At 38.9% G+C, this 14,421-nt stretch overlaps 1 protein-coding gene across 1 annotated transcript in view; it reads left to right on the top strand.

Annotated features, from left to right (window-relative positions):
• Positions 1–14,421, top strand: part of itfg1 (integrin alpha FG-GAP repeat containing 1) — a 98,909-nt gene that overhangs the window by 12,743 nt on the left and 71,745 nt on the right. Inside the window, exon 7 of the mRNA XM_077622911.1 lies at positions 11,914–11,963. Coding sequence (XP_077479037.1) covers positions 11,914–11,963 — 50 coding nt within the window. The remainder of the gene's footprint in view (positions 1–11,913; positions 11,964–14,421) is intronic.

Below are 14,421 nucleotides of genomic sequence, written 5' to 3'. Positions count from 1 at the left end.
AGTTGACGTTAAAGCGGCCCGCGAACCAACCCGAGTCTTGGCATAGACAAAGCGTTCTTGATTTCTCCTCTCTTCAACAAACTGGAACAGGCCAGATTGTCAGTGTGCGTAAATGTAAGCCTGTGGGATAAATAATTTAATTGATTTTTTTCTTTATATGAATTACAAGATTTTGTCCCAAAAAATTCCAACACATCAACAAGGGCTGGCTCAAGAGGTGACTGTGTACTTCCCTTCAAAAATACTGCTAAATTAGCCAAAGCACCTTCTCTCTTCATACCTGGAACTCAATACAATTAGCATACGCAAACTCCCGTCTCTGAATCTCTTGGCCAATTGTCTTAAAGCCGACAAACAAAACAAAAACAAAAATTGCGATCACAACGCTATCTAAAACTGTGTGTCACGTATGTGTCATCGTTTATCTTCAACCTACACAAGGGACTAAAAATGGAAATTAGCCCTCGGCTACAATCTTGCATATTTACATATTAACATGAATATGAATGTGTTCATTAAATGTGCTGTCCCTTATTAAATAAATCAAACTCAAACTCAAATATCTCTACAACTCCACGTTATACATCAAATGAGCGGAAACTGAGATTTACTACATTGTCCAAATGGCTGCTATGTCAGTGTTAGTCTCCCAACCCAAACATTGTGAGTTTAATCTACCGCCCTGTGACCATATATCCTTGAGCAAGATACTAAACCCCACATCGCCTTTGACGGTCTGCCATCAGTAGGCGAATAAGGAGACATTGCTCAAGCGCCCTCAGTCCTTTAAAGATTGATAAGCATGATACAAGTGAAGGCCCTTTTCCCATGTAGAGACATCGCTTCCTCACCAGGCTGCCAAATGATGCCGTAAATCTTTATCAGCCCAACTGCCACGCGGTTGGTCGTTCAATAATACACACGGAACTGCATTAGACTTCAGACGTAGCAATTTTAGTTGAAATGCATAGTCCAATGCTTTATTTTATTGCCAATAAAGTTCCAGCCCTGGACCTCCAATCAAGTTAGGCTCTACTGTCACCTAATTAGGATATATAGTCTGGATGACTGTCCAAACTATGGCACGAAAACCAGGGTAAATTTCACGATTCTATGCTGAACCCGAGCCGAAATCACCCCCGATTCCTGACGAGCTCGGAAGCACTTGTGATAAGCTGCTAATTGGAAGCTTTGAAAGCACAAGCTTGGCAAAATAAAGTTAAGTGACTGTGTGTGCAAGGGTGTGTAGTTGTGTGTATGACTGAGAGGGTAACGGCCTGGTGGTGTGAAAAGAATAATTATCCACATTTCTCCACATTGTGTGTCTCTTACCTCCCACTCTGTTGTGCCTTTCTCGCCGTTCTGTTTGCTTCATGAGCGCTATGTACTGCAATTGTTCTGTTGTCAATCTTGGTGATATTAATGCTAGCATCTCGAGATGAATAGCAATAGCTGCGACATGTAAATAAAATGTGCGTGTCATGTCAAATGTTACAAATTTAAATTGATACAACAAACTATTGCCCAGGTTGTCAGGAGTGTGGTACCAGCAGCACGGAAAATAACTTATTTAAAAAAATAATCATCCAGATGTTGAAATGTAAACACAAGAGCTCTGAGCAAATCATTGTTGACTCTCATTTCCATTCAAGTAGGCGTGGAAAAGCAATGAGCAAATCCAAAAGGATTATTGTGCGAATGCAGGCGAGGGAATTGCCCCTTTAGGAATATCTCCCGTGTGGGTTGTCATTGAGCCAACGGAATGTAGATACATTTGCGGGGAGAGCACTTGTGTCCACCTTAATAAAAACCACACCCGGAAATGTCGACATGTCATGGAATATATCCAACTAATGAACATTAAATTAAACTGCCTGGTAGTCAGTGTGTCAAAGCTTCTGTAGGGGGTTTGCAAACTATCGAGAGAAACTGTCTCAGTTTATACCAGGGGTGCTTATTAAGTTGATCCCTAAGGTACTATTGGTCGATTACCTGAGAGTAAGATTTGATCTCGTCTGTTATTTTCTTTCGGGCCTGAACAATGTCTCATTTGTACTGCGACATCACAATGTGTTGCAAGACTCCGAATTATTTTTGAACATGCATATCTGACTCATTTACCAATCATTAGGCTCCATATTTTCTCGCATATAAACCGTATTTGTCGCTAAAAAATTGACTGAATCGAGGGTACGGCTTATATGCGCACAAATTAGACTTTAAATGCACGAAACTGCAAGGTGAGAAAGACGAAACGCCAAAATGCAAGACAATACATCCAATACAGTCATTTATTTCAAAATAGAGAAAAGATAAACAGATAAAACGCTAAACAAAATCCAGGGTACGGCTTATACGCGCACAAATTAGACTATATATGCACGAAACTGCAGCAAAGACGAAATGCCATAACGCAATGCGGCCGATACAGTCATTAATTTCAAAATACAGAAAAGATAAACCGATAAAACACTAAACAAAATTTATTTTGATATCTATGAATGAAATTCAAGGGAACAAAAAAACGTATCTTGCATAAAACGTGAAAAAAAACTCACTTCCTTTTGCCTGCCATTGCTCGCTCAGGAAGCCGCCATCTTACCTTTTACCAGAAGTTAAACATACTCTGATTGGCCAGACGCAGGAGGTTGCAGGCCAACTTTTTCAATAATAGTAACAATTTCGTTTTCATGCAGCAGTGTATGATGACAATAAAGGCTTTTGATTTAGATGAATCTACCGTAATTCACAATATATTAAGGGACCTTGGTTCATTTAACTCCGTTTCAGTACACACATACGCACTCCCGTTCCCATCGGAACTGTCTGTTAAAAAGAAGAGTAAATAACAAACCGGTCTTTATCCTCCTCATTGCACCCGATCAAAACGGAATACCGAGATTTAATGCCGCTTGCCGAAGTCAAACAGCCAGCCGAGGCCCTTTAAATGGCTTCCAATCCCCTTCACAAATTTGATGGAGAGGCTATGAATAACTTGGAGTGTTCGTCTGGCATGATTCGCTGTCACTCGTCTGCTCCCCGAGAAGTCAATCCCTCTATCAACTTCAAATAGCTTACCATGTGCCACCTATACAGCTCTCGCGTCATATTTGCGACACGCCGCCTTTCAAAGCACCATTTTTATGTTTTTTCCCAATCGACTTGCTCTCGAGATAAACGGCCTTCTAATATTCCAGATGCAGAATAGAAGGTAATTTTGACAATGATTTCTTTCCAAGCAATGTTCTCTATAAGTAATTGGCAAGTGGAAGAGAGACTGTCTGGTATAGACTTTAGTCTTGGAGTGAGACTATGGGTGTCTGGGAGAATCAATGTGGATCGTCAATGACTCTTTCCCTCGGTTTTCTGCTGCAGTACTTCCATTTATTTATTTATTTATTTTATGGATTGCACCCACACAACTTTTGGTTAGGTGTTTTTAAAATTGTGAAGGATGTACACGGGGATTACATGTCGAAATATCGCATATACAGTGGGTACCTCTACTTACGAATGCCTCTAAATACAACATTTTCAGCTTACAAAATACTATATACATAAATTATAGATATGCAAACGACTGTTCCAATATACGAAAACAAGATCTAATTTACGAAATCCCTGTATTGTGACGTACTGAATCATGACCTTGGTATATCGAAGAACATTGTATCGTGAGTTTCAGTCTCGTCCAATCCCCAACAAGGTCAACCAACACACTGGCATATAATGACATTGTAATGAATGATAATACAACCAACACTTACCGTATTTTCTCGCATATTAGCCGCCTCTGGGTATAAGCCAGTACGCTAATCCCTCGATTAATGCGTCTTCACTTATCGAGAATTCACTACTTTGCGATTTTTTCCTCCGCGATTTATTAATTTCTTTTTAACGTTCATAAAAATGTGAAAATCCATGCTGAAACTTGGAAGCGGAAGCGGAAAACAAGTTATAATAGGGGTGACCCTACTTTGCGATATCGATTGGTCTACATTACCGCGATATTCGAGGCATGACTGTACAAATGTGTTACTTTGAAGGGAAAATCTTAAGAAAAATGGTATTTTCTGAGATACTGTATTAATCGAAAGGATCGTCTGCTGGATTGCACATTCCGAAACGGTGTTGCCTTTACGTAGACAAATTAAAAAAGGAAGTCATGTGAGCAGTACAACCAGGAAGTGTGTCCATGGTGGTCTAGTTTGTCATCCCTAGGTAAGATAGCGGCGCCCTGAGCGAGCAATAGCACGCACAAGTGAGTTTTTTTCACATTTTATGTAAGATACGGTTTATTTTTTTCTTGAATTTCATTCATAGACGTCAAAATACATTTTGTTAAGCATTGTCTTGCGTTATGACCCTTCGTCTTTGTCAATTTCCAGTTTTCTGCATGTGAAGTTTAATTTGTGCGCATATAAGCCATACCCTCAATTCTGTCATCATATAAACGTCAAAATAAATTTTGCTAAGCATTTTCTTGCGTTATGACCGTTCGTCTTTGTCAACTTCCAGTTTTGAGCATGTCAAGTCTAATTTGTGCGCATATAAGCCGTACTTTCGATTCTGTCATCATTTTTTTGCGACAAATACGGCGTATATGCCAGAAAATATGGTACATTTTATGGAACAGCAATAGCAGGTAGCATAGTACAGTACTTCAAGACATCAGGAACACTTTGACCAGACAAAAATAGCCTCATTTAACCCGACAGACTGAACAACCGCAACTGTTCATTAATTTGGGCAACGTGGCCGTGTGGCGCAGAGGCGGGCATGTGCACTTTGTTTGTGCGTGTACTCGCTTGTGTGGGTGGGATAGTGTTTCCTTACAACTTTCAGGAGACAAAAGACATGCATTGGAGAGCTGAAATAATCAAGCAGACCCTTTTGTAATTACACTTCCTGCTTTTTGCGACTTTTGTTCTTTTCTGCTATTTTATTAAAGGTGAACAGTCTTTCTGCATAGAATATTTTTTGTTGCGTGACTCTTTTTGCGTGCAACCTTCGTGCCGAGCGTAGCTTTAATTACCCCGCCACACATTTCATAACACGAAGCACTCCGAATCCCTGCCGTTATACAAGTGCCGCCCACCAAACACATTTTTTAACTCTGTTGCGAATGCTACTTTCCCTGAGTGGGAGAGACATATGCGCTCACTCACTCACTGGCTGGGGTCGCTAATGCTCATGCTAAGATCAACTGCAGCATCCAATTTTGTCTGCGGTTCACTTGTCAACTCAAAATTGCTGTGACACTGTCTGTGTAACAACATTGGAAAATATTGTAAAAGGCACTGCAAGGATGAGTTTTTCTTCTAAGTGGCTGTCAAGGCCATCCTAACATAACACAGGTGGAAAATATTATAAATACCTTAAAGGGGTTGGGTGTACTTTTAATTACCGGATTTTCTCGCATATTTGCCGCCTCCGTGTATAAGCCGCACCATTAAAATTGCCTTAAAATCATTTAAATTTACGTTTTCTCGCGTATAAGCCACCCCCTGATTCTCAATTTTCACCTTCATATTGATGGTTTTAATAGGGAGTATAAATGTGTTACTTTGAAGGGAAAATTTTGAGAAAAATCATCGCATGTGCAATTTTTAAGGTAATGTATATATTGATTGCTGGATTGCACATTCCGAAACGTTGTTGCCTCCATGGAGAGCACGTGTCAAAGTGGCGGCCTGGGGGCCAAATCTGGCCCGCCGCATCATTTTGTGTGGCCCGGGAAAGTAAATGATGAGTGCCGACTTTCTGTTTTAGGATCAAATTAAAATGAAGAGTATAGATGTATATTAAATTTCCAGATTTTTTCCCCCTTTTATATCAATAATTGCAATTTTTAAATCCATTTTTTCCTGTGTTTTTAGTTCAAAAATCATTTGGTAAAATCTAAAAAAATATATATAAAAAAAGCTAAAATAAACATTGTTTTAGATCTATAAAAAACTGAATATTCAGGGCTTTTAATCCAGTTCTTTTAATCCATTTATTTAAAAAAATCTAAATATTATATCTAAAATGGTCCGACCCACATGAAATCGAGTTGACGTTAACACGGCCCACGAACCACCCCGAGTCTGACACCCTTGATGTAGACAAATTCAAAAAGGAAGTCATGTGAGCAGTACAACCAGGAAATGTGTCCGTAGCAGTCTAGTTTGTCATCCCTAGTTAAGATGGTGGCGCCCTGAGCGACCAATGGCAGGCACAAGTGAGTTTTTTCACGTTTTATGCAAGATACGTTTTTTTTTTAATTCATAGACATCAAAATAAATTTTGTCAAGCGTTATATCTGTTTATCTGTTCTCTATTTTTAAAGAAATCACCGTATCGGCCGCATCGTCTTGCGTTATGGCGTTTTATTTTGTTACCTTGCAGTTTCGTGCATGTCAAGCCTAATTTGTGCGCGTATAAGCCGTACCCTCGATTCCGTCATCATTTTTTAAGCGACAAATACGGCCTATATGCGAGAAAATTCGGGATTAACGGAATACATGAGACCAAAATACCCACGATAAAATAGCAATCAATATCCTGGACATAAGGATATGCTAATATAAAAATGTGCTTTTCTTTCGATTTGTTATAGGCTTTATCTGAAACTACTTGGTGGTTACATAGTCAATAAACGGAAGTTAAGATCATATCATAGACGCAATAAAAAGTAGTCATGATTGTGATGGGTTTTTTAGGAAACTGCCAAGTCAGTTTAGTTTTATTTCTTCGGGAAGGGAGCAATGAATACCTCCAGGTGCAACGTAACACTTTATAAAGAATGAATTATTATGCTCTAAAAACTGTAATAATGCCATTTGTTATTACTTTGGCTCTATTTAAGGAGCCTAGGGAAGATTGATTAGGTGCCTCGTGATGTTCTGCTCGTATTCTGCTATTTTTTTTCCCTCTCCTGTACTGATATTTTACTGTGATGCAATTTCTAACGATTTAGCAAGTTTGGTATAGCGCCAAACGCATATCCCTAACCTGACATCGTCCATTTTTTTTTCTGGCGTAAACAAGGAGAAACAAAACCAAAACCAAAGTAATACGATTGCTGTTTTAACGGAATAATCTTTTAGTAGAAAGCCACACAAATCCAGTCAGTCTTAAGTTGACAGGTCTCTAAAGTAAGGCCTTTTTTCCCATATTACACAATCTTTTACTTTTTTATAAATGCTTCTCTTGAATAATGTTAACACAAATCAGTCTCAGGATAGAAGTAAGCATCAAGAGCTAACGGGTAGAAACTGCCTTAAAAATGAGCGATGTTTTGTGGCAGATGGTTTTTGTACGACTCGCTCACGGCGCTTTATAAGACAGGTTAAGAATGTAAGAAAAGAGACGATAGTTTAGAATGAATGAAGAGTAAATAAAAGCTTGCTCTTCTGGGAGCAGCTAAAACCAAATTATCAAACTCTACTCGTACATCTTAAACATCTGAAGTGCACAGTTAGTGAGCCCATAAATTCACTTTCCAGTTCCAAAAAGCCTTTGAACTGTCCCTTGTTTGGAAACACATTTTCATTAAATTTGCGAGAAAACATGCTCTGGTTTGGCAATTTGTAGTACAGTGGTACCTCAAGATACGAGCTTAATGCGTTCCGGGACTGAGCTCGTATGTCGATTTTCTCGTAACTCAAATTAACGTTTCCCATAGAAATGAACTAAAAACAAATTAATTGGTTCCAACCCTCTGAAAAAGCACCCAAAACAGGATATTGGATTGGAAAAACATTTTTATTTCTTCTAATCTGCCATCTATTAACCAGGTAACACATAACTAGTGGGTTAATTGTACTAAAATGTGTTTAATAGTACTAAAATTAGACTGATTATTTTGCACGGCAACACGCTTGTAACATAACATAAACAAATTTAAATGCACTTTGATTATGATGCAGACACACTCAAAAATAAGTTTAATCGAACCTTACACTAAACTTAATTCTAATTTAGTTTTACATTTTTATACCTTTCTTCTCCCGGGTTGGCTCTATTGGCCCCGCCTCCACCCTGACTTTCAGACTCAACCTATCTAGGGTTGTTTGTTTTGTCTTTCCTTCAAAATATTCCCCAAATGACACACACAAATGTCCTCACAAACGCATGACAACTTGCCAACGAAAAATAGTATATACTCCTCTCGTATTGGCGATCGCTCCGCCATTCGCACTGACTAACGAGGAAAAAAAACGGTGAAAAAATGCAACGCCCCGCCCAGTGCTCGTAGAGACATTACACGAGGGAGTCGCGGGGAGAGGGACAGTGGCCATTTTGTTCTTATGAGCAGCATCTCGCGTCCGCCGTCTGCTCATATATCAAAATGTGTCTCGTATCTCAAGATAAATATTTGCTCGAAATTTTACTCTTATCTCAAATTACTCGTATGTCGGAGCACTCGTATGTCGAGGTATTACTGTACAGCTGAGATAACCAAGGTACATAGTTATAGTAAATTCTGCCAAATGCTAACAAACGGACAGTAACACAAACATTCACCAAGCCAGAAAATCCCCAAAATCACATTTTTGTATTTGAGTCGGCTGTCAAGTTGGGCGAACAGAGCCACAAAAAGTAAAACTGGGAACACGCTTGCTTCTTTTTTTAAGTGGAAAAGGGCTGCTCTGCAAATCATGTCACAAACCGAAACTAGCAAGTGAGTTTTCACAAGAGAAAGTGTGCACCGAATGCAGGTCGGACCACCGCGAGCATCTCACTCGGCAGAAAAGGCATTTTAATGCCGTCGTGATGGTGCCGAGGCTCAAAACGGGAATAGGAATTGCTATATTAGTGCAGGGGGAGCACAAAAGATGGCGAGAAGAGTAACGAGCTGTCAAACCAAAGGAGACCTGACCGCCAGCAAGTTAAAGATTTCATTCAAACGCTCACCCCGAACATAAAAAAATGAATGCATCAACGCTGTCCGTTTCAACAAAATGAGCCGGAAAGCTTCCAACGCAAAAGTTAAGCTCCAGAAATCGTGAACTCAATCGACGAGATCTTATAGAACAAGGGTGTCAGAGTCGGGTTGGTTCGCGGGCCGCATTAACGTAAACTTGATTTCACGTGGGCCGGACCATTTTAGATATAATATTTAGTTTTTTGTTTTTTTTTAATGGATTAAAAGAACTGGATTAAAAGCCCTGAATATTCATTTTTTATAGATCTAAAACAATGTTTATTTTAGCTTTTTTTAATATATATTTTTTGATTTTACAAAATGATATTTGAACTAAAAATGCAGAAAAAATAGATTAAAAAATGACAATTATTGATTTAAAAGGGGAAAAATCAGGAAATATAATATACATCTATATCTATCATTTTAATTTGATCCTAAAACAGAAGTCAGCACTCATGATTTACTTTCCCGGGCCACACAAAATGATGCGGCGGGCCACATTTGGCCCCCGGGCCGCCACTTTCACACCTGTGGTATAGAACGAAATGACGTACGGCGTTAAAAATGCAGACTGCCGCATCCTTATAGTAGATGAGGCAACAAATATCATTTTCAGGCTTCTCTATTACATCCAATTGGCGAGTTCGAGGCTGAAGCCTGCAAAAGCCGTTGACATGATTGACAGTTCAGTACAAGAAGTCATGGAGTGCAGATCGGTATTTTTTCGGAGATAAAACTTGCTGAGATGATGCCCCACAGGGAGAATGTGGAGTGTTTACCAGATGATCAGCTCTCTTCACCCAAGCTAATCAGCCAATCACGGCTGCCTCCTGCCTAAGAGGCCTGATTGGCTGATTAAGGCAAAACTCATCAACACACCACCCGCTGCGTCAATCCCTGGCTTGTTTGAATCTTCTGCTTTTTAGTGCTTTGTACTCTTACAATTGAAATTCTTCTTTCTCCCTCCACCTGTCAGGATGTCATACTTTGTACTCGAAAATGAAATAGCTCTCAAAAACTGCCCTTGAATTTTTTTTACACCTTTGTAGCGTGTTGTTTTATGAATCGCTGCTGTGACAATCTCATTTTATGATGGCTGACTAAAGCTATTCTTCAGCAAAAAGGAAAAATAATTGAATCGTTGTAAATTCTTGCTCTAAAAGTGTAAAACAAAATTAACTAAACCGGTTTTCAGATAACGATACATGCATTTGGTAGTGAATGAATGAATGAAAAGACAAGTGGCTCCTCCCACTTTGTTTTGATTACATGCTAGCATAAAAGATTGTTGCATTTTTTCCTCATAATAATTTGCCAATCTAATATAAGTGAGTATCGTGACGTGTAATGGAAAACGAAACAAATTTAATTGCTTGCTGAGTTGCATGACTTCCACAACCAAGACAAGTGGCTCCTCCCACTTTGTTTTGATTGCATGCTAGCATAAAAGATTGTTGCATTTTTTCCTCATAATAATTTGCCAATCTAATATAATTGAATATCATGACGTGTAATGGAAACCTAAACAAATTTAATTGCTTGCCGAGTTGCATGACTTCCACAACCAAGATGGCTGACAACAAAGACAAGCTAGTTTAGCAATGAACATTCCCAATGTAGTCATTTGACCTCTATATTTTGCGACATCTAGCTCGTATTTTTCAAAAGCAACAAAATAATTGTTTGCCTGCCGAGAAACCAACAACATGACCAGAATTCTAATCACATTTTGCGTTTAAAATCGCTAAAGACGTGGGGTCTCTCAACCTCTCATTAACAAAATAATGCATTTTATAACAAATCAAATGAAAATGTGCCTCATGTCATCATCTTCAAACTATAGCATCCTTGTTATCGTCTGCACCCGTGCTTTTTCCTCACCTCCGTTGCACATGTTGCTACCGTTCGTGCTCGGCATCCCACGAGGAATGCTAGCAGTAGGACAGACGGATAAATGTCAATGTCTCCTGTCCAATTAGCCTGGCTATCCTGTCGAGCTGCTGGTTGATTCACACAGCTTTCCATTCCCCTTCCAAGCCTGTTTAGGATTTCAACATTTACTTCCCAAGATGTTTGGGTTCCCATTTGTGTCGGCGATGTTCAGAAAGCTCTACGAAAGTCCTTTGTTGTTCTAAAGTACAATTCTGACCGTATTCTGTATCCACAGCTGCTGCTTTACAAGCAGTTTCTAAAATAGTGTGGCCAAATATGGCAAATTTGAAAAAGCTTCCACTTCAAAGATTGATTTATATTGGCACCTCTGCTTACAAATGCCTCTGCTTACAAATGCCTCTGCTTACAAATGCCTCTGCTTACAAATGCCTCTACTTACAAATGCCTCTACTTACAAATGCCTCTGCATACAAATGCCTCTACGTACAAATGAATCTACGTACAAATGCCTCTCCGTACAAATGCCTCTACGTACAAATGCCTCTACGTACAAATGCCTCTACGTACAAATGCCTCTACATACAAATGCCTCTACATACAAATGCCTCTACATACAAATGCCTCTACATACAAATGACTCTACATTCAAATGCCTCTACATTCAAATGCCTCTACATTCAAATGCCTCTACATACAAATGCCTCTACATACAAAATTTTCAGGTTATGAAACGCTTGGATATGCAAATAGCCGTTCCAATATACAAAAAAATGATCCAAATTACGAAATCCCCCCCCCCCCCCCCCAAACGTCAATACATTTCTTGCACAAAGTTACCAAAGAAGTTCTGGAACCAATTAATTTCGAAATTAGAGGTTGTAGCCAAACAAGGTGAATTTTTCCAGATCTCTTTGTTTTTGAAACGATTGAAGACACTGCAAAGGTAAAGGAAGGAAATCCATCACTCAGTTTTATAGTGTCAGTGTATATCGACTTATTTCCTGACACGTTACAATTTCTTTTACGAAAAGCTAACGTTATGATGGCGTTCATATTTAATATAATTTGCCTGACTTATTTTAACCTGTTACCTTTCCCCCTTTCAGATTTGTTCTTGACAACTGAAGGACCAAAGTTCGAGACATGGATCAGCAAGGTAATTTTCTTGATATGAATAAAGCAAGCCCGAAAAAATACGCTTGAAATCCAAGTTTTTGGGGCACATGTATAACAAAATATGGTAATATTATAGTGCTTAGTACTTTAAAACTGTCCTCTGGAGTAGTACTGTTTTATTTACAGATCAAAATACATTGAACTAAAATTATAACTTTAAACCATATGACATAACGGTCAGTTTTGTTTAACTATGCAAATTGAAAAGATATTTTCTATCTAATCTTTGCTAGTACATCATCTATTAATTTCCTTCAGCACTTGCTGCTTGTCTTCCTTAATTCCAAAACCATTTCATACTATTTCAATTTCATCTTTCAACATCACCAATAAAATCCCTACTTTCATGTGATTTAATTTACAAAAAGGAATTTGATAACATTGGCATGTACGCTGCCAATTCAGAAACAAGTCAAAACCATTACAAAATTTCTTCTGAAATTTCTATGTCAGCAAAATATATGCAGATGCTCTCATTTTTCAAACATGATCCAAAAATGGGTATACTCCATTTAAATTAATATATTCAAGAAGGGAAGTAAAAGAGCAAGTATCTTATAAGAAGGAGGAATAAAAACTATCTCACCACCCTCCTACTCAAAATGTACATGATTAAAGTTTATTTCCATCGAAGTAAATACAGCTTATCTTAGCGTATCACTTTCTGTACTTCGCGTTTAACAGCTAGTCGTTGGCAACTGTTAACTTTTAGCACTGATTCACATCCCAAATGTGCTAATTAAGTTTGTCTCACGATTCACTTCCAAGAGGAATATATTTTGAATTGAATTGCATTCAATGCTTTTATTGTCATAATACAATATAATAGGATTTAAAGCTGTTACCACGTAGTGCACAAATAACAACAATAAACAAACAGACAAATAAATAATCAGTAAATAAGAAATAGATGAATAAATACCGTATTTTCTTGCGCATACGCCGTATTTGTCGCTAAAAAAAATAATGACTGAATCCAGAGTACGGCTTATATGCGCACAAAAAGACGACATGGCCGAAACTGCAAGGTGACAAAGACGAGACGCCGTAACGTAAAAAAAATGTGGCCGATACGGTCATTTATTTCAAAATAGAGAAAAGATAAAAAGATAAAACGCTAACCCAAATTTTTTGGGGACGTCTATGAATGAAATGTTCAAAAAAAAAAGTAAAGCTATCTTGCGTAAAATGTGAAAACTCAATTAATTCCTGTTTGTACTGCCCACATGACTTCCTTTTTTAATTTGTCCACGTCCAGGCGATCCTTTCGATTCATACAGTATCTCAGAAATACCACGAGCGATAATTTTTCTTAAGATTTTCCCTTCAAAGTAACACATTTGTACTCCCTATTAAAACCATGAATATGGAGGTGAAAATTGTGAATCAAGGTGCGGCTTATACGAGAGAAATTGTCAAAATCAGCCATTTTAAGGGTGCGGCTTATACGCGGAGGCGGCTAATATGTGAGAAAATACGGTAGTATAAGTAGTAGTCAACATGGGTAGGTGGTACAAAGTGACTAAAGTGGCTAGCAATAATTCTTGATTAGGTCCTAGTTGCAGAATTTGGGTTGAATATGGTGGCAGCTCTTGGGAAGAAACTGTCCTTGAGTCTGTTTGTCTTGGCTGTTATGGCTCTGTAGTGCCTTCCAGAGCGCTTGAAGTGGTAGAAGCCGGGATGTGTATGTTTATCTATATACAAGTGTGTTTAGTATTCTTAAAAGACAAACGGCATCACTGCGCTGTTGTCACATAACCCATCCACCCACCCACGACCTGGTGGCGTTAACCCGCTGATCAGAGACGATGATGAGTCATGAAGCACCCAGACCTCCGTTCATTTGTGATCTGTGAAGCTTCACTGGGCTGTGGGATTGTCGGTTGCTGCTGCAAGACTAGTTAATATTCCATCCGTGCAGAGCCAGGGGAGACTGCGTGGCTGTGTTTTGGGGTGTGTGTGGCGATGTGTGTGAGTGTTTTGCGGATGGGGCCCTGCTTGAAATTCAGCAGGTTGAGGCACAAGGCGAACATCAGTGTATCTTATCGCAAAAAGAGGGAATGGAAGGAGGCCCAGCAAGAAGAAACGGCATGGGGGTTGCCAGTGGAATATATTTACTAGACAGGGATGGGGGGGGGGAATTGAAAATTATGGCTGTTTGGAATTTTCAACCATCTGAATAACCCCCTCCTTTATGCCCATAAAGGCGCAAACCCCACCCCCGATTCAGAATATGGAAGATGTCTTCCTTGAGGTTTTTTGATGGAATGTTTGTCCTTCAGTTGAAAGACAAAGCTGAATAAATGCTGAACGGTTTGAATTCTTTTGCTTGTTTTTGTTGGCGGTCGGCGCAACTATTCTTAAAGATTGGATTGGATTGGATTGGATAACTTTATTCATCCCGTATTCGGGAAATTTCATTGTGACAGTAGCAAAAA

This window comes from Stigmatopora argus, chromosome 2 (genome assembly GCF_051989625.1).
Source record: "Stigmatopora argus isolate UIUO_Sarg chromosome 2, RoL_Sarg_1.0, whole genome shotgun sequence".
Taxonomy (NCBI): Eukaryota; Metazoa; Chordata; class Actinopteri; order Syngnathiformes; family Syngnathidae; genus Stigmatopora; species Stigmatopora argus.
This window is presented reverse-complemented; position numbering and strand designations above follow the sequence as displayed.